General features: G+C 32.7%; 1 protein-coding gene and 1 pseudogene across 2 annotated transcripts; both read right to left on the bottom strand.

The window, feature by feature from the left end:
• Nucleotides 1-9054: 9054 nt before the first annotated feature.
• LOC149494904 (uncharacterized) lies at nt 9055-12396 on the bottom strand (annotated as a pseudogene). The gene is made up of 2 exons (XR_016321831.1): nt 9627-12396; nt 9055-9523 (listed from the first exon to the last, which is right to left on the bottom strand). The product of XR_016321831.1 is annotated as an uncharacterized LOC149494904 (transcript).
• A 4827-nt stretch (nt 12397-17223) lies between these two features.
• Nucleotides 17224-19168, bottom strand: LOC110010073 (hypothetical protein). Its single transcript, XM_089724289.1, has 3 exons — nt 18896-19168; nt 18144-18323; nt 17224-17831 (listed from the first exon to the last, which is right to left on the bottom strand). The coding sequence occupies exons 2-3, from the start codon at nt 18234-18236 to the stop codon at nt 17424-17426; spliced, it is 501 nt and encodes a 166-aa protein (XP_089580415.1). The 5' UTR covers nt 18237-18323; nt 18896-19168; the 3' UTR covers nt 17224-17423.
• Between the last annotated feature and the right edge of the window lie 2292 nt (nt 19169-21460).

Raw genomic sequence — 21460 nt, 5'->3', positions numbered from 1 at the left:
TGTGAAAATGAGTTCTATTCAAGTTGTGCTAGGTCTTGTAGCCAATTTGAATCTTGAGTTGGAGCAGCTTGATGTAAAGACCGCATTCTTGCATGGGGATCTAGAAGAAGAAATCTATATGGAACAACCAGAAGGTTTCAAGGTAAAGGGAAAAGAGGACATGGTTTGTCGCCTGAAGAAGAGCTTGTACGGGTTGAAACAAGCGCCGCGACAATGGTATAAAAAGTTTGATTCTTTCATGGTGAATCAAGGATACAAAAGGACAGATGCAGATCCTTGTGTGTATGTTCAGAAATTCCCTGATGGTAAATTTTATCATCCTTCTCCTATATGTTGATGATATGCTAATCGTTGGACTAGATGCACATATGATTAGCAAATTAAAGAGCGATTTGTCAAAAGCATTTGACATGAAGGATTTGGGATCGGCAAAGCTAATTCTCGGAATGGAGATTATCCGAGATAGGAAGTCCTGCAGGTTATGGTTATCGCAGGAAAAATATATTGAACGAGTTCTAGAGAGGTTCAATATGAAGAATGCTAAACCAGTTAGCACTCCGCTTGCCGCTCACTTCAAGTTGAGTAAGAAATCCTACCCATCAATAGAGAAAGAAAAAGGAGATATGTCAAATGTTCCATATTCTTCAGCGGTCGAAAGTTTGATGTACGTAATGGTGTGTACGAGACCAGACATCGCTCATGCAGTTGGCGTTGTGAGTCGATTTCTGTCAAATCCCCAGAAGACACGTTGGGAAGTAGTGAAGTGGATTTTCAGATACCTAAGAGGAACTTCAAAGTTATGTTTAACTTTTGGAGGTGAAAAGACTGCACTTGTTGGCTACACAGATGTAGATATGGCCGGTGATCTTGATGAAAGAAAGTCTACATCAGGATACCTATTTACATTCTCAGGGGGAGCTATTTCATGGAAGTCGAGACTACAAAAATGTGTTTCGTTATCAACAACCGAAGCAGAGTACGTTGCAGCAACGGAAGCAGGAAAGGAAATGCTTTGGTTAAAGCGATTCTTTCAAGAATTGGGTGTGCAGCAAGAAGAATATATAGTTTATTGTGATAGTCAAAGTGCGTTAGACTTGAGCAAAAATACTATGTATCATGCACGAACGAAACACATTGATGTAAGATATCATTGGCTTAGACTTGCCATTGAAGAGAAGCAGTTTCAGTTGCGGAAAATCCACACAGACAGAAATGCTGCGGATATACTGACAAAGGTCGTTCCGAAGGAGAAGTTCGAGCTATGTGTCAAAGCAGCAGGGATGGAGAGTCCCACCATGTAGTCGGGAGGAGGAGAATTGTTGTGGGTCCCTCCAACATGTGGGACCCACACACACATGGCTTAAAAAAAATAAATAAAAAATAAAAAGAGAGAGAGAGGGAGAAGGCAAAATGAGCTGCGTACAGCTCATGCACAACTTGCATGAACTGTACACCGATCATGCCCATACCCAAGCCCATACATTCTTCTCCTATAAATAGGAGAAGAAAACTAGCTTCTCAACACACAAAAACGAAGAAAGATAAATATACATCTCTAAGTATATATATATATATATATATATATATATATATATATATATATATATATATATATATATATATATATATAATTTTAGGAAAAGGATTCTAAAATTAGGAAAGAGAGAAAATAGTGAGTATTATAATTTTTGGGGTGTTTTTGGGAAACACTTAGAGTGCCACTATTTTTGTAATCTCTTTGTACCTACTATTTTTAGTAGAAGAATTATTCGGAGTTTTTGTCCCGTGGACGTAGCCCATAAAAGTTGAAGGGTGAACCACGTAAATCTTGGTGTCCTTATTTTTCAACTGGCATTTACAGTAATTATTTAATTTTTACCGTGGTTATTATTTCTGGTGGATTCGATCGTCAATATCTAATAAGTAATTATTGGAGGTATATGTGGTAATATTAATTTAAATCTTTATCGGTACTATTAACTTTTATCGTCGGTAATTTTATTTTACTTCTACCACCGGTATTTTTCCGCGGGCCCCACTCGGGATCAGTTATAATCCCAACAGATACATACATGAAAATCAAAATCATCAATCCATACGAGCTGACTCAAAACTCTTCTTTGTTTTTCCCTGAAAATAAAATTTTCCCCTTTATGCATCCATTATATTGTACAACATAAAAGAACACAAAAGGCAATCACATAACAAAGCTTAACATAAAAGGGGGCAGTAGGAATATATAAAAAAATAGTCTTCCAACAAAAGGTAGAGAATGAAACTCAACTGATAAACCATACAATTTGATCAAATAGCATCTATAACCCAACACATTAAGAGGAAGATTACAGGGAAAGATAAGAGTAAATTACCAGAAATTACGGGTGGGCAGTGATGACCATCGCCGGAAAGCTTGGCATAGCTAACTCAAACAGCGGGGTTTTGATAGAGAGGAAGGGACAGAGGAGGTTTTGGAACGCAGAGGATTTAAAAATAGGGTATTATAGCTGTTTCTGGCTTGTAATTTCCTAATCATTACTGGGTGTTATCGATGTTCTGTTCCTCAAACTGTTAGGCGTTTCACGAACGGTTCGTCGTTCATTATCTCAGCTTATAATAATTCTCCCTCGAATTATATCACTTTTTTTCTCACGTGTCGTTCAAACTTGAGTTTGGAGTTCATGACTACCCTACCGATTTAGAAGTGTTTTTTTCACGAATCAAACCTTTTAATTTGCAGATGTTATCTCTAAATTTAACCATATTTTGCCTCTCAAGCTGATCGATATGGTTCGAATTATCACTTTGACCTATGGGTAAGTAAGTTTCTATTTTAACTGAATAATCAAACCAAGCCGATACTATTTAGTTTGATTGAATTTGATTTATCAACAAGATTAATTCGATTTGATTAATTACAAAAGTAAATTTTAATTTTTAATTTTGACTCAGTATTCTATAAATTGAATAGACCAAAATAACCACAAAATTAGAGGTTAATCAATTCAAATTAGAAAATCGAACTAAACCAACATGATTTCAATCAATTTGATTTGATTTTTTTAACTAAATTATTTTCTTTTAAAAAATAAAAATTGACTTGATTATTTCACTTTAGTTTTATTTTTATGAATAAAATTAAATCTTTTCAATTCAATTTAATTTGTTTTTTCATATTTACTCAATTTGATTCGAATTCTATATTTAAAATTTGATTTTTTCAATTGGGGCGATTCAATTGAACTGAATGCTCATCCTTTACTTTCATCATGTCCTTGCAAACAATGTTGAGTCCATAAAATTTTTTTCTTAGGATTAGCAAATAATTTTTTTTTCTTTCAAAGATGGGTGAATGGATCCCTTATTTACTAAGCTAGATGCAGTATACCTACAAAAGAAAGTAACACAACTAACTGGAATATTATCACTTAAATTTGCTTAATGAAGATTCCATTTGTGCTTGAAAAATAATTTATTTTGAAAAATATTATTTGATTGACTGGTAGACAAGATTGGAGAACAATAAGATTGATTTTTTTTTTATTATTACGAAGGAACCACAAGTTTTTAAGTTGGTATTGTTACCGCGTAAACCTTTGTTGCTTTTTACTGCTTCAAATGGAGCCACAAGAAATGCTTTAGTGCGTGTACAACAAATTAGTTGTTTTTGTAGTTGTTAGTTGTTTGAGTAACTTTTCATGAAACGCTAAAACATTAAACGTCACATGAGTTAACTTTTTATAAAACGCTACTTCAATCTCTCAAAACTTGTTTAAATGTTATGTTATCGAATACTATAAAAAACAGCGTTTAGCGTTTTGATCAGTCAAAAACAGCATTCAAGATTTAAACTAAATATATTATTGTTAAAGTTGACAAATTATGAAAACTTTCCCATTTTCATGAAAACTCACTATAGAACTTGTTACGGCATAAATTAAATAGTTCATATATATATATATATATATATGGATATATCCCAAAATCTTGAGATATATTTCCTATGCGTTGGATTCTCTCAAGATGGAGTCTTAACAAGGAGTTGCAATTTTGAAGGCCTGTTGGGATGCCACCCCTAAAATCATTTCCATATGCAGCGAAATATTTAAGTCATCCACTAAGGCATATGCCATATGGTAGGTGACCTCCAATCTATTGTAATATATTTGTAAACTTGATACTTTTTGTCAAGTTTTCAGTTACAAGGAGTAGCATCGGTTGGAGACCAAGAAGACAAGATAAATTGACTCTAAATAGAGCTGTAAACGAGCCGAGTCGAGCTTTAGTGAGCTCGAGCTCGACTCAACAAGGATATACTCGAGCTCGAACTTGGCTCGAGTTCGTTTCAAACTCGGAAATCTAAGCTCGAGCTGGGCTCGTTTAAAAATAGCCAAGCTCGAGCTTGATTCGGGCTTAGCTTGATAACTAAAAATGAGCAGAGCTAGAGCTCGAAATATATTAATCAAAATGACGTCGTTTTAATGTAGGTTTTAATTGATTTTGGCTCACGAGTTAACTCGAGAGCTCGGTTCGATAAAGCTGGCTCGTGAGCTAATAACCCAAGCTCGAACTTAGCTCGATAATCTTATTGAACGAGTTCAAGCGAGCTTTTACCGAGCCGAATCTTAAACAGTTTATAAGCGGCTTACCTCGTTTACATCACTAGCTTTTTGGTTCAAGACTAGCTTTCCACTTTAGAAAGGCATTTGCTTGAGTTTGAATAGCAGCAGAAGCAAAAGCAAGGACATGGAAAGATAATATAATTAATAACATAGTAGTAAGTGAGAAGAACAGAATAAGGAAATGAAAGCAAATTTTCAGAGGAAAACAACATAAATAAAAAATATATTTTTTCCCAAAAATAGTGATAAAAAGTAAGAAATAAAAAAGGGTGCCATGGTGATTAAATAATTAGTTAGAAATTGCAATGCTTAAGAACTATTTATTTATTTATTTTAGTTTTAAATAAAAAGTAGCCTCTCTCTCTCTCTCTTTCAAATATGTATGGTGAAACGATCCGAAAAATTGCATTTAAAAATTTAATTTTAAATTTTAAACGATGAGATTTAGCAAAAATATTTTTTTATTACTAAACCAGACCTGTAAATCAGTTTGAATTTTTCGAAAATCAGGTGAAAAACCCTTAAACAAGCAAAGACCGAGCCGAATCACTGAATTGAAGCAAACCGGTTCGGATCGAACCGAAATAGTCTAGAAACCAGCCTTTTCTTTTCTTCCTTTTTTTTTACTTTCTCTCCTTCTTCTTCCTGGGTCCCGAGCGGCGCCGTTCCTCCCTCTCCCTCCTTTCCCGTTTTCCGACCATCGCACGACGAGATCGAGTGGCGACCGGTTCCCAAAGAACCTCCGATCACGTTTCCGGCTTCCTTTCACGCAGAAAGAGTCCCCAATGGCGCGAAATGAGACTGTCACCTCCGACAACTTCTAATTTTTGATTTTCGACGATTAGCTCGATTCAAGCGGCTGAAGGCCTCACGGTGAGTTCTGATCAGTTCCTCCCTATTGTGTGAACATTTTCCATCCAAGAATCGACGGATTTGGTGGAGGGAACTGAAACCACCATGAACGGCGGCGTGGAGATGGCTGTGGCGGTCGATCCGGCCAAACGAGCCACTATCTCCTCAAAACGACACCAAATTATTCAGCTTCTACGAGTGGTTTCGAGCATTTTGGTGTAAGTGTTACAAAATTCTAGGTTGTTTGGGATTTTTTGGCCACTGCTGACGGCAGCGGCAGCGGCAGCGGCAGCGGTCCGACGACCGGCCGCCGAGTCCCCGGTGGGCCCCAAGAGGCAGAATCAACTTTTCCTCGCAAAATTGTATCCCTTTTTCGATTGGTATGCTCTTAGATCAATTCCTTATTTTTTATATAAATTTCAAATTTAAGATTATTAGTTGATTTAGCTATTCTGAATAAATAGTTAATTGAATGTGATTCCCGCTAGTAAATCCTCGATAGATAAACTCACTTAATTCTGATAAATTAAGAATAAATTTTATAAATGGAAACATGAAAGATAAATTGGAATACTTGAAGTAGTAGATTTAATTTTTGCTAGGAAGTAGATATTTTAGTCTTTATGTTAGATTAGTTTATTATTGAAGTAGATATAATTAAATAACAAGAAATTAGATTATTTGAATAGTTTTATATATAAATAGAATATTTTAGTCTGTTATAAATAAATTAATTTTGATTGGTTTAGAGTATTTATAGTAGCCGATTGTGATTAATTAATTGGTTTAGAATCTTAGAATTATTAAATGCATATATGTGTGCTTAACGGTTAATAAATGTTGTCTAAGTCGGATGGACGGTGTGAATTGAGTAAATGTTTAGATGAATTGCTCGATGGATGGGCTTTGAGAATTTATTGTTGAATTGTAGTCTTAAGTAGGTGGTTTTAATCTAATTTTAGGGGAGGTTCTGTCGAAATTTTGCTAGGATCTACGCTAGTTATATTTAATGGTTAAGTTAATATATTTATTTGGAATAATTCTTTAACTTGATATATTTAAAATAGAGTACTTAATTCAATTCAATTCTCTTCTCTCGTTTGAATGCCATTTCGTTTAGATCGCTCTAGTTGTTCTGCTTAAATAAGTTAGGACCTGAAATTAGGGTGTTTTTTCCATTTAGCAATGTAAGTAATAATAGGTAGTATATATACCATATGCATCATATATAAACTCATTATTATATAATGCTTCGTCTTTATTTGTTTATTTATTTACTTGTTTATTTATTTTTTAAATATCAATTATTATATTATTAGTGTTTAATACTCTTATGTTTATTTGTATTTATATATGAAAATCTATTTGTACATTTGCATAATTTTTTTATTGTTAATGTGTTGCATTTAAATGCTATGTATGATTATTTGTATTGTGATATTGCTATGCCTTATTTGTGTGGAATTGGGATGAAGTGGGTCACCATGGATTTGTGAGGTGGTCCTTGATACCGTCAACCATGTATAGAAGATTGGTGTCCCTGTGTGCATCTGATGATATGGATTATATGGAAAACTACAGGATGGCCGCCTATTGGTGTGAAAATGAAAAGAGAGTATAAAAAAAATGAGAGGGCTGGTCAAGTGAGGATTAGATCGGTTGGCCATGTATGGGGATCAGCTCCTTAGTGCACACGTTATGAGAGGATGGGCCATGTGTGAGGACGGCTCATCGGGGGTTTTGGTGACGCCACAGACCAATTTCCACGTGTTTGATTACTTGAAGGTGTAATTATTTGTGAGTGCTGATAATATGTCATGTGTTTGATTGGATGAATGCTTATTTTAGTATTTTAGGAAGCATTTGGTGTAAATGCTTGTGTTATGCAATAATTATTATACATTATTAAACTCACATTTCTTTTGTTTAATATTTTTTTTAGGAAGTAAATACTTCTTGTCCTGATTAAAGCTCTGTCTCGTTCCCCGCATAGCTAGAAAAAATAACTTTTAAAATCAGTAGTTATTTAAATTATGTAGTTATATGTGCTCAAACTTATTTATATTAATCTGTTAGTGAACTCCGCAGTAGTAGGATTTATGTACCTATAGCCATGTATTAAAATAGATATAATGATTTATGAACCCATAAATGTTTTAATTATTTTTCTAAGTGCATGTAACCGATAGCCAATATTATGAATGTAGTGAATTAAAAGATGGGTCCGAACTATAAAATGTTTAAGATATTAAATTTGGGCCAAAGTATAAAATAGTTATGAGATTTATGATGCATGACAATATGAGTTGAATGTTTAAAATTGACATTGATATAGTTAAATTTTGTAGTTTAGACTTATTACGGTCCTTGGGGATTTTAAGTTTATCTAGACTCTAGTGCCGATTTGACCCATGAATACGGGTAGTGACATCTGGTCTGCCCAATATGCTTGTGTTTGGGTGAGCGACTCCCTTGTTGTCATAGATACAATGATGCCATTGTTTGGCTTTTTCATAATTTTATAATGTGTCAAAAAGTTCTATAAAGTTTTAAAGTTTAAATAAAACTACTTGCTTTCAAATTACTAATCTAAATAGATAAAGACCTGCACAACTAGTTACTCAATATTAGTACATTTTACAGTTTGTACAATTAAAATATATAAATTATAATTAATACATATTCCTTCTGACTTATTTTATTTGCTCGTTATTTCTGTTTTGGATGTTTAAAATGTTTGTAAAGTTTCTAAATTTAGAAATGTAAATAATTACTTTTTTCATAATAACCTATAAGATAACTTTTATGATTGTTGATTAAATGAATGATTTTTATTAATATCTTAATTAGTTAAGGATAGAAAATGATAAAATAACTTTTGTTGACTAAATTATTAATACGTGTGTTTTGTCAAACTATGTAAATAAAATGAGACGGATCGAGTATTTTTTTATCATACAGTTTGAATTCTTTTATGGTTGTTGATTTTATAATCCTATTATTATAAATGTTTCGTTGGAATATAGATCATGCCATTAAACAAATAACACAAATATTAATTATCATTAATCTTCCATAATTATCATAACAAATAACACAAATATTAATTATAATAAACTCCCGTAATTATCATAAATTTTGTTGCAATTTTGAACTTGAACTAATTTCTCATAAATTATCATAAATCTCTAATTTTTTGCTTCACCCAATAATACAAATACCAATCAGCATAAATTTTCCATAATTATCAAAAATTTTATTTTTTAACGCAATTAAATCATATTTAAAAAAAAATATGACAGAATAAAAATGACAAAAAAAAAAAAAAAAATTTCCCATTTGAAGGTTTATTCGATTATTGTAATGTTACACACAACTACACAAGCACTAATTCAAACAATTTAAGTGTAATAAGCTCGATAAAACTTACATCATAAATGAATATACAAACATAAACTTCTTTTAAAAAATATAAAACATGAACTATAAAATTCTTTGTTCATATATAAATTAAGAGACTTCCATTCATAAAAAAACAAAAAAAGAAAGAAATTAAGAGACCCCATTCACCATGCACCTTTTTTATTTTATTGAGTTGTTTGACCAAAAAGAAAAAAAAAAAAAAAAAGAGATCATAGATGAATTTAAATAAGATGTACACATGAACAATAATAAAGGATTAGCCAGTTTGGCCATCTTGAAGCAAAAGCTCTCCTAATTTGATTTCAGAAAATGGCTTTGTTAATGGATGCCATTTAGCAACTAGTTTTGAAGAAACTTGTTCCATGGTTGGCCGAGATTGAGGATTCATACTCAAACATGCAAATGCAAGTTTGGAAACATAAATCAAGCCTTCAGCATCTCTTTTTTGAGGAATTTGTAGGCATTGGTCAGTCACATCTTTCCATAGGGTTTGCTGGTTCGTTGCTGCTGAAGATGACGAAAGAGATGAAATGAAATCTCCTGGATGTGTTCCCATTATTATCTCCAGTGCTACCACACCAAAGCTATAAACATCACATTTTCATTGACTACCATTGTGTAAGCTAGCTCTGGAAAAATTTCCAATACACCCATTAGTTTACAATAATGATAATGGTGCAAAATATGTCAAATACATATATTTTAGACTAATTAAGAAGTCAAGGAGTTTACCTGGAGCTGTGTATCCAAATGTTCCGGCAAATGCAGTCCAATTTGATGTATCGGGCATCAAGAGCCTTGCTGTACCGAAATCAGAGACATGAGCTTCTAATTCTGAATCTAGTAGGACATTGTTGCTGGAAAGGTCTCGATGAATAATTGGAGGGAAGCAATCATGGTGCATATAAGACAATGCACTAGCTATTCCTCTAACAACATTTAGCCTTTTACTCCAATTTAACTCCATTGCTTGTTCTTTATCACATAATATCTTTCTCAAACTTCCTCTTTCTATGAAGTTATAAATAAAAAATGAGTGTTTAGCATGAGAACAAAATCCATATAACTTCACAATGTTCCGATGGCGAATGTTTGTCAGTGCAACAATCTCATTTTCAAATGCTTTCACATTCAACATCTCATCATTCTGTGACTGGTTATGAAGTTTCTTCACAGCAATCACTCTACTTGTTGGCAACACAGCTTTATAGACAACTCCATACCCTCCCACTCCAATACAATACTTGGAATCAAAACCTTCTGTAGCCTCGATAATGTTTTCATATTGTAGATCTTGATCTGGGCTCCATATTGCATGAACACCTTCCTCACTACTTAACTTGGCTTTTCTCCTTATACTTCTTCGACGGAAAATGAAAAAACATCCTATGAAGAGAAAGAACAGAAACAAACTGGCGGACAAGATTGAAAGAACAATATGCTTGATTACTTTTTTGTCTTTTCTTCCTATGGTTTTTTTGATTGTGAAGGAATCACAAGTCTTTAAGTTGGTGTTATTACCGCACAAGTCTTTGTTGTTTCTCAGTGCTTCAAATGGAGCCTCACGGAAAGCTTTAATATTAGGAATCTGGCCCTTTAACTTATTATAGGATATATCCACCGATGTTAAGCTTATCAAGTAATCAAGAGTAGTTGGAATAGAACCTGACAATAAATTGTGGGAGAGATTCAACATCTCTAGTCTTTGCAACTGTCCAAGCTGCTCTGGTATCTCTTTTTTGAACAAATTGTAACTTAGATCAAGGCTTTGTAGAAAGCGTAAATTCCCAATCTCTGAGGGGATATTACTAGAGAATTCATTTTTACTGAGGTTCAAGAAGAGTAAGTTTGAGCATTCACCAAGCTGTTTGGGAATAGATCCACTAAGATTATTTGCAGCCAAATTAAGATCATAAAGATCACGTAACATACCAATTTCTTTAGGAATGTCACCTGAAATCTTGTTGTTGCCAAGATAAAGGATAAATAATTGTAACTTTCCCAATTTTTTCGGTATATTCCCCACAAGATGATTAGATGAGAGGTCAAGCGAATGCAATTGAGTGCCTTGCTGAGTTCAGATGGAATTGTGCCTGATATATTATTCTTGGAGATTTTCAAAGTTGACAAATTGTGAAAATCTTCCCATTTCCATGAAAGCTCACCATAGAATTTGTTATCACTTAAATCCAAATAGTTTAAGTGTGGATATATCCCAAAATCTTGAGATATATTTCCTGTGAGTTGGTTTCTCTCAAGATGGAGTCTTATCAAGCTGCTACAATTTTTAAGGCTTCGTGGTATGGGACCCGTAAAATTGTTCCCCCTTGCACCGAAATGTTGAAGTTGCACACCAAGGCATATGTCATTTGGTAGGTGACCTCCCAATCTATTATCATATATTTCTAATATTTCTAAGAGAGTAAGGCTGTTAATGGAAGCTGGGATTGCACCGGTGAGTTGATTGTCTGACAATTCCAAATCAGTAACGGACCTCAACATTCCAACTTCCCAAGGTATAGAACCAGAAAGTCGGTTGTTATAAAGATAAAGTTTTGATGCCTTCGTCAAGTTCCCTATGGAATCTGGGATTGCACCGGTGAGTTGATTGTCTGACAATTCCAAATCAGTAACGGACCTCAACAATCCAACTTCCCACGGTACGAAACCAGAAAGTCGGTTGGCATGAAGATAAAGAGTTGATACCTTTGTCAAGTTTCCTATGGAAGCTGGGATTGCACCGGTGAGTTGATTGTATGACAATTCCAAATCAGTAACGGACCTCAACATTCCAACTTCCCAAGGTATAGAACCAGAAAGTCGGTTGGTATAAAGATAAAGTTTTGATGCCTTCGTCAAGTTCCCTATGGAAGCTGGGATTGAGCTAGAGAAATTATTGTATGACAATGAAAGGATCGTAAGAAATGTCAAAGTTCCAAGTTGTTGAGGTATGGGACCTGAAAATTGGTTCTCATAAAGTAAAAGAACTGATAGCTTTGTTAAGTTTCCTATTGAAGTTGGGATTGAACCAGACAGAAGGTTGCTTGACAAGTCAAAGTATGTGACAAAGCTTAATACTCCAACACCTTGAGGAATGATGCCGGAGATTAAATTAATAGACAAGTCAAACACATTGAGTCTGGAAAGATTACCAATATAGGAAGGAAGGTTCCCATGAAATGAGTTGTTGCGAATGTTAAAGCAAATAAGTTTGGGAAATAAGAAAATATCAAGATTTTGAAGTGTACCGTTTAAATGAGAATCCACCAGTCTTATTGCAGAGATACTTTTATCCTTATGACAGTGAATACCAAACCAATGGCAAGGAGTAGCACTGGTTGCAGACCAAGAAGATAAGATAGATTGGCTCTGATTATCAAGACTAGCTTTCCATTTTAGAAGAGCATTTGCTTGAGTTTGAATAGTAGTAGTAGAAGTAAAAGTAAGGACATGTAAGAATAATATAATTACTAGCATAATATTAAGGGAGAAGAAGGAGAGAGATTTGTGTAAGGAGGATGGCATAATCAGTAGGTAGTTGCTTATAAATAATGAGGGATTAGAGAAATGTTATTGAGGAATTTAAGACGTAGATGAAGAGATATTTATAGGGAAAAAATTTTTCTAGACTGAAGTCATGGCACTGATCAAATCAATTAAACTAAAGATTTTTAAACACGGTTTGACTTTATTTTTTTTTTAAAAAAAAAATATATGTTCAGAAATATCTAACTATTACGTGTTTTGTGGAAATTTAGGGACAAAACATAACATTGAGGTGACAACAAATCAATTTACATTTAATTATGTGTTTTCAGAAATTTATTACAAAAGATATAGGTAACTACAAACAAGTGAGTTTAAATACAAACACATGTAACCAAATGTAGCAAATTAATTCCACTTTTGAGTTTACTTTGTTGTTGACCCAAACAAATGCTCTAGACAATACAGTATTCTCTTCTTTTTTCTTTTTTTTTTTTATCAATAAATTAACACCTCGCAATCCCTTAATATGCGAGGATAAGGTGATGAATACAAAAGGAAATCTCAAGGAAATTTCAAAAGAAAATGACATAACTAAAAAATATATTATTTTTTTCCAAAATAATGCGTGGTGCCATGATGATTAAATAACTAATTAGACATTCCAATGCTTAAGAACTACTTGGTTTTAAATGAAATAATGTTGTCATGGTTTGGTTTTTTCATAATTTTATAATTTATCAAGAAGTTTTATAAAGTTTTTAAGTTTAAAATATAATTATTTGCTTTTTAAATTACTAACTTGATAGTGTATTTTTAAGATTAGACTTGCCAAGACGAGATCTATAATTATGAACATTTTAAAAATTGTTTCCATTTTATTCTTTTTTCAGTGTATGATTAGAAATAGCGTCAATTCAATAAAAAAATAATTTTTCATTGGTCGGGTTCATAGTGAGTCCATAAACCAGGTAAAACAAGTCAACCCATTTTTATGACTTTAAAATGACAAAAAATAAATTAATTTATTTGAAAATCCGTAAGAGACTTTTTATTAAATAATGAATAAAGATGATTTCAATTGTCTATTCAAAATTCGGGTAAACCATTAAATACCTTCAAACCTTGCATCTTGTAATAATGTCACCCTAAATCCAACTTAAATATGGGTCCAGCTAAAATTTTTTATCACAATTATACCCCAATTTGAAATTGGTCAAAATTAATGAATAATATATATTAAATATGGGTCCTACAACTTATACTTGAATTAACTTAACCCAAAGAATGAGTTGGCTAAATTACACTATAAAATACCCCAAAGTTTGGCGATTGTAACAATTTCACCCCAAAATGACCTTAGTCACTCAAACACTTACTTTTAACTTTTTATCACAACTGTACGTTGAATTCAAATTATAGCAAATATATTGTTCTAATAAGGGGGTCACATTCAATTACAATTTCACCTTAGATTCAAATTTTATCTTATTTTAATAGAGCCCCTAAATTGCTAGACAATTATCAATTGTAAAACGATGTATATCAATATAGAAATGTTGCAATTCGTACACTAATAAAAAGTCCTTAATAAATGTCAAAAATGAAGTTTCCAACTAAACAAAACGTCAGATATTATAAATGAAGATAACCTAATTTTTGGTAGAAAAATAAATCAATAGTTCATAACCTAACTTTAACGAATCCACGTCACACATGTATGTATCAAACAGAAAACGTATTCTACAACAAAGGAAAATAAACCAATAGAAGATGAAGGAACAAAACCAAAAACGAAAAATGAAAAATGAAATGTAAATTAAAGCGAAAAATTAGGAAAAAGTGCAAACAGAAAAACTAGGTATATATACAAAATAAATCGTGATTTCGGTTCCACAATCGGAAAAATAAACAGTCAAAAAACTAGGTTTCCGATTCAACGGTAAATAAGGTGTGTGTATATGTATAGTAATTAATAAAATAACTCACTTGACACCTACAAATAAAAAAAAATATGGAATCGCAACCAACACCGACGGAGAAGAATACAAAATATGGAATCAAATCGACTGTAAAATATCTCAAGAAGAATGAAATCTATAAGGAATAAAATACAAAAAGAAGATAAAAAAAACAAAATGAAACCGAAATCGTAGAACAAAAATCAATTTTCTGATGAAGAACAAAAATAAGAATAAAACTAAAATTGTAGAATAGATATTAATTTCCCGGTGAAGAATAGAAATGAAAACAAAAATAAAATCGTAGAACAAAAATTAATGTTTCAGGACTCTCGTGTCAGTCGTGCCTGTGATGATGACTCTCACGCGGGTCTTGCTGCCAGAGGCAGTTCATGCCTGCTAATAGTGTTAATTTTTATAGTGTTTTTATTGTAATTTTCACTAAGATTTCTAGCATTTTTAATTTATCTAAATTAGTTTTTATGTAATATTATTATGTTTTTACTTAAAAGCTTCCTTGAAACACAACTCACTTGATTTTAAGGAAAAGTCTAGGATTTTGCAAGAAAAGGACAAAAATAAGGCAAAACATAATTAGCACGCTCCAGCCCGTGCTAAGGCGCACGACTGTGCCAAATGCAAGGCAAAACAAATCAAAGAATCAGAGGCGCGCATGCCCCAGCCCATGCTGAGCCGCACACCCGTGCCACAACTGCCATGGACTTCCAGAGAAGCGCACGCCCAAGCCCGTGCTCAAGCGCACGCCCATGTCCGCACTGGAAACAAAGACTTGGCCCGTGCAGTTGAAGCACGCCCGTGCTACATATGTTCCAGACTTCCAGAGGAGGGCACGCCCCTGGCCGTGCCAGTACGCACGCCCGTGCTTTGGAACTTCCCCAGACCGTGCTGAACAACACGGCCCGTACTGAGAGCCTCAGACTTCCAGAGCCTGGCACGCCCAAGACCGTGCCAGGCAGCACGCCCGTTCCAATCAAGAATCCTGAATTTGAGTCAAAAGTTGCCAACTAATCCCTACCATTTTCACAGGATACTTTGGATACTCTCTTCACATGTCAGTCAAACTTCAACCATATGCACTTGGAAAGCCATAATTGAGAGTAATTTATGGCTTGATTTAGAACTTTTCCACCTCACAAAGTTGGACTTTACTCATTAAAGCATGTGGATTGTTCCCCCAAGAAGTCTATATAAAGAGGGGAAGAAGCCATTTCAAAGACATCACACACATTACACTACACTTCGCTCCTTCTTTCTGTTATAGCTTTGTATATAGTTTTATTCTTTTAGAAGTTAAGTATTCAAGAGTTGTGCAAGATTTCAAGGAAGCCATCCAAGCAATTTATCACTAGTTTTTATTTCTAAACTTTTAATCTTGTTTATTTCTTTCATTATTCTTATTGATTATGGAATATTTATCAAGTATTGTTGAGTTTTACTTAAGTACTATGTGCAACTAAATTCTTACACTAGGGGTTTGATGTAGCTTAATCTCTTTTCCAATTTATGCAATTAAATTTATTTTTCTTTATTCAAGTTATGATTTATTATAATGAACTTAATGCTTTTAGGCAGAATTTTCCCCTAGATTGATTTATTTCAATTATCACTATCGGAAGAAGGATCTTTGATATGAAAAGGTTAATAAAACACATAAGAATAATAACTTGATGCGGAAGCTATATGGTTTGACTCATGGGGGGTTTTTATGATTTATCAACCTTAAATTGTAAATTCATAAACAACTACATAACTTAATGATTTAATTCATATTTGATTGCGCTATTGGAAGATAGGTAATTAAATGGAATTAAAATAGCTAGCAATACATCGGAAGAGCTTGTTAGTGAATTCAGAGTTGTTTCCCCTACTTGAATAATTAAATTGATTAATAAACTAATGAAATACATTGGATAGAATTAAGTGAAATCAAAACCCCTAGTAGTTTCAATTCCTTGATTTCTTTTAATCAATTTTTATTTACTTGACTCTTGTTTATTTTACATTTATAAAAACAATTCTCTCAATTATCGTTTAAATAATAACGAGATAACATAATTTTGGTACTTGGATTACAATCCTCGTGGGAACGATATCTTACTCATCATATATTACTTGTAGCTGTCACCTGCCAGTAAACCAAGAAGTAGTAAACGAAGAAACGTTAGTTTCAAAGTGACAAACAATAGCATCCAAACAGAAAATAAATACCTCGTTACGTGAAAAGGTAAATAAGTAAATCACTAACAAAACTGATATTGCTTTAATAATTTTAGGTCACAATGAGATTTTTAAACTGAAGTTTCAAAATCTGACACATACTACAATATCCTTATAAGAAATAACTAAAAAAGGTATTAGACATTCCAATGCTTAAGAACTACTTAGTTTTAAATAAAATAATGTTGTCATGGTTTGGTTTTTTCATAATTTTATAATTTATCAAAAAGTTTCAAATATAATTATTCACTTTCTAAATTACTAACTTGATAGTGCATTTTTAATATTAGACTTGCCTAGACGAGGTCTATGACTATAAACATTTTAAAAATTATTTCCATACTTTTTTTTTTTTTTCAGTGTATGTTTAGAAATACCTTCAACTCAATAAAAAAATAATTTTTTATTGGTTTGATTCACAGTGATTCCATAAACCGGGTCCAGATAAGACAATATTCTCAAAAGGAAATTTCAAAAGAAAACAACGTAATTAAAAAAAATTTATAAAATTTATAAAATTTTTAGTTAAATTAAATACCTTTAAACTTTGCGTCTTGTAATAATTTCACCATAAATTCAATTTAACCCCTCAAGCACTCCAACTAAAATTTTTTGTCACAATTATACCCCAATTCGAAATTGGTCAAAATTAATGAATAATATATATTAAATACGGATCCTATAACTTATACTTGAATTAACTTAACCCAAAGAATGAGTCGGCTAAATTATACTATAAAATACCTCAAACTTTAGCGATTATAACAATTTCACCCCCTAAATAACCTTAATTACTCAGACACTCACTCTTAACTTTTTATCACAACTGCACCTTGAATTCAAATTATAGCAAATATATGGTTCTAATAAGGATCACAGTCAAAACATCGTTGATGTTTCCTGGATCAGAGTCAAATGCTGTCACCTCAAGGGAATCCATGGGGGTTGCAGTAGTTGATTGGTTTACAAAGTGGTGTCCACTGAACGTATTACTGGACTGATTCCTCACATCAAAATCACTGGGCTCTGCAAATGACTGCTTTATGGGATCCATACGTCCATGATCTTCCTCAATACCAATCATAGATTTAATATAGGTACCAACAACAGCATTTCCTTTTATAGCCACTGCTTGAGCATCACATCTTACAGGATCAACTATAGGAGGAATAATATCTTGAACAACATCGCAAAACTTTTTCATGCTCTCACCCACAGTGTGCACCTGGTTTTCAACATATCTAACAGTATTCTGTAAAAGAAGCAGTTCAAGCACAGGGGAATTGCAAAATCAAGTTTGAGGATCTTATATATGCAGTAATGCAGTTACCAAGAACATAATCTACAATTGTGATTGTGATGCAAGGATATTGATGTATATGTATGTGTATGTGTGTGTGTGTGTGTGTGTGTGTGTGTGTGTGTATTACACTCATTCAAGTAAACATGAGCAGATACTTCTCAAGAAGAACAGCTAAAACAAGTGTAAAATGCTTGTATCCAGGAGATAAAAGAAATTAAAAAAAAAAAAGAAAAGAAAAAAAGAAAAGAGAAGAATCGATACCTGGTTCACAATGCTATCGACTTCCTGGCACATTGTTTCAAACCTCTGATAAATGTTCCCAACCCAGGCTATACCTTTAGATTTTAAATCCATTATAAATATGTATTACACTCAAGAAAATTGAGCAGAACCCGCTTAGAGAACAAGATACAAATTCCAAGTTCAGGACGACAATTTAACCTGCACAAGAACAACTTCAGGCTAAATGAAAGAAATAAACTTTTTTAATAATTGTGAAAGTGGAAGAATTTCCCTGTGCAAAAGAATTTGTTTTCTTGAAAATTGAAATATTTAAAACATATAAATTCTCAGAATCTGTCTTCTAGTTAAAAATTTAAAACCACAAAATAACAATCAAAATAGAGTCATAAAATAGTCGGTCTAATTTGCGTTCTCTTCAGTCACTTTATGCAGTTGGCCTCATCAATACCGCATGCATGCATACATACATACATGAAAATCAAAATCATCAATCCATACGAGTTGACTCAAAACTCTTCTTCGTTTTTCCTTGAAAATAAAATTTTCCCCTTTATGCATCCATTATATTGTACAACATAAAAGAACACAAAAGGCAATCACATAACAAAGCTTAACATAAAAGTTGGCAGTAGGAATATATAAAAAAATACAGTCTTCCAACAAAAGGTAGAGAATGAAACTCAACTGATAAACCATACAATTTGATCAAATAGCATCTATAACCCAACACATTAAGAGGAAGATTACAGGGAAAGATAAGAGTAAATTACCACAAATTACGGGTGGGCAGTGATGACCATCGCCGGAAAGCTTGGCATAGCTAACTCAAACAGCGGGGTTTTGATAGAGAGGAAGGGACAGAGGAGGTTTTGGAACGCAGAGGATTTAAAAATAGGGTATTATAGCTGTTTCTGGCTTGTAATTTCCTAATCATTACTGGGTGTTATCGATGTTCTGTTCCTAAAACTATTAGGCGTTTCACGAACGGTTCGTCGTTCATTATCTCAGCTTATAATAATTCTCCCTCGAATTATATCACTTTTTTTCTCACGTGTCGTTCAAACATGAGTTTGGAGTTCATGACTACCCTACCGGTTTAGAAGTGTTTTTTTCACGAATCAAACCTTTTAATTTGCAGATGTTATCTCTAAATTTAACCATATTTTGCCTCTCAAGCTGATCGATATGGTTCGAATTATCACTTTGACCCATGGGTAAGTAAGTTTCGATTTTAACTGAATAATCAAACCAAGCCGATGCTATTTAGTTTGATTGAATTTGATTTATCAACATGATTAATTCGATTTGATTAATTACAAATGTAAATTTTAATTTTTAATTTTGACTCAGTATTCTATAAATTGAATAGACCAAAATAACCACAAAATTAGAGGTTAATCAATTCAAATTAGAAAATCGAACTAAACCAACATGATTTCAATCAATTTGATTTGATTTTTTTAACTAAATTATTTTCTTTTAAAAAATAAAAATTGACTTGATTATTTCACTTTAGTTCTATTTTTATGAATAAAATTAAATCTTTTCAATTCAATTTAATTTGTTTTTTCATATTTACTCAATTTGATTCGAATTCTATATTTAAAATTTGATTTTTTCAATTGGGGCGATTCAATTGAACTGAATGCTCATCCTTTACTTTCATCATGTCCTTGCAAACAATGTTGAGTCCATAAAATTTTTTTCTTAGGATTAGCAAATTTTTTTTTTTTTTTTCTTTCAAAGATGGGTGAATGGATCCCTTATTTACTAAGCTAGATGCAGTATACCTGCAAAAGAAAGTAACACAACTAACTGGAATATTATCACTTAAATTTGCTTAATGAAGATTCCATTTGTGCTTGAAAAATAATTTATTTTTAAAAATATTATTTGATTGACTGGTAGACAAGATTGGAGAATAATAAGATTGATTTTTTATTATTATTATTATTACGAATGAACCACAAGTTTTTAAGTTGGTATTGTTACCGCGCAAACCTTTGTTGCTTCTTCCTGCTTCAAATGGAGCCACAAGAAATGCTTTAGTGCGTGTACAGCAAATTAGTTGTTTTTGTAGTTGTTAGTTGTTTGAGTAGCTTTTCATGAAACGCTAAAACATTAAACGTCACATGAGTTAACTTTTTATAAAACGTTACTTCAATCTCTAAAAGATAGTTCAAATGTTATATTATCGAATACTATAAAAAACAACGTTTAGCATTTTGACCAGTTAAAAACAGCGTTCAGGATTTAAGCTAAATATATTATTGTTAAAGTTGACAAATTATGAAGACCTTCCCATTTTCATGAAAACTCACTATAGAACTTGTTACGGCATAAATTAAATAGTTCATATATATATATATATATATATATATATATATATATATATATATATATATATATATCCCAAAATCTTGAGATACATTTCCTATGCGTTGGATTCTGTCAAGATGGAGTCTTAACAAGGAGTTGCAATTTCGAAGGCCTTTTGGGATGCCAACCCTAAAATCATTTCCATATGCAGGGAAATATTTAAGTCATCCACTAAGGCATATGCCATATGGTAGGTGACCTCCCAATCTATTGTAATATATTTGTAAACTTGATACTTTTTGTCAAGTTTCCAGTTACAAGGAGTAGCATCGGTTGGAGACCAAGAAGACAAGATAAATTGACTCTAAATAGGGCCGTAAACGAGCCGAGTCGAGCTTTAGTGAGCTCGAGCTCAACTCAACAAGGATATACTCGAGCTCGAGCTTGGCTCGAGTTCGTTTCAAACTCGGAAATCTAAGCTCGAGCTGGGCTTGTTTAAAAATAGCCAAGCTCAAGCTTGATTCGGGCTTAGCTTGATAACCATAAATGAGCAGAGCTAGAGCTCGAAATATATTAATCAAAATGACGTCGTTTTAATGTAGGTTTTAATTGATTATTTCACTTTAGTTCTATTTTTATGAATAAAATTGAATAATTTTTTTTAGTCCATAAAATTTTTTCTTAGGATTAGCAAATAATTTTTTTTTCTTTCAAAGATGGGTGAATGGATCCCTTATTTACTAAGCTAGATGCAGTATACCTGCAAAAGAAAGTAACACAACTAACTGGAATATTATCACTTAAATTTGCTTAATGAAGATTCCATTTGTGCTTGAAAAATAATTTATTTTGAAAAATATTATTTGATTGACTAGTAGACAAGATTGGAGAACAATAAGATTGATTTTTTTCTTTTTTTTATTACGAAGGAACCACAAGTTTTTAAGTTGGTATGGTTACCGCGTAAACCTTTGTTGCTTCTTACGGCTTCAAATGGAGCCACAAGAAATGCTTTA

This window comes from Jatropha curcas, chromosome 7 (genome assembly GCF_041381405.1).
Source record: "Jatropha curcas cultivar XTBG-Jc1 chromosome 7, XTBG_Jcur_1.0, whole genome shotgun sequence".
Lineage (NCBI taxonomy): Eukaryota > Viridiplantae > Streptophyta > Magnoliopsida > Malpighiales > Euphorbiaceae > Jatropha > Jatropha curcas.
The sequence above is the reverse complement of the archived record's forward strand: the minus strand, read 5'-3'. Positions and strand labels throughout refer to the sequence as shown.

Coding starts and splice junctions, on each gene's coding strand:
- LOC110010073 (XM_089724289.1), bottom strand. CDS start 18,236: ATGGATTTAAAATCTAAAGGTATAGCCTGGGTTGGGAACATTTATCAG. Junction 17,832..18,143: donor TCGATAGCATTGTGAACCAG/GTATCGATTCTT, acceptor CTTCTTTTACAG/AATACTGTTAGATATGTTGA.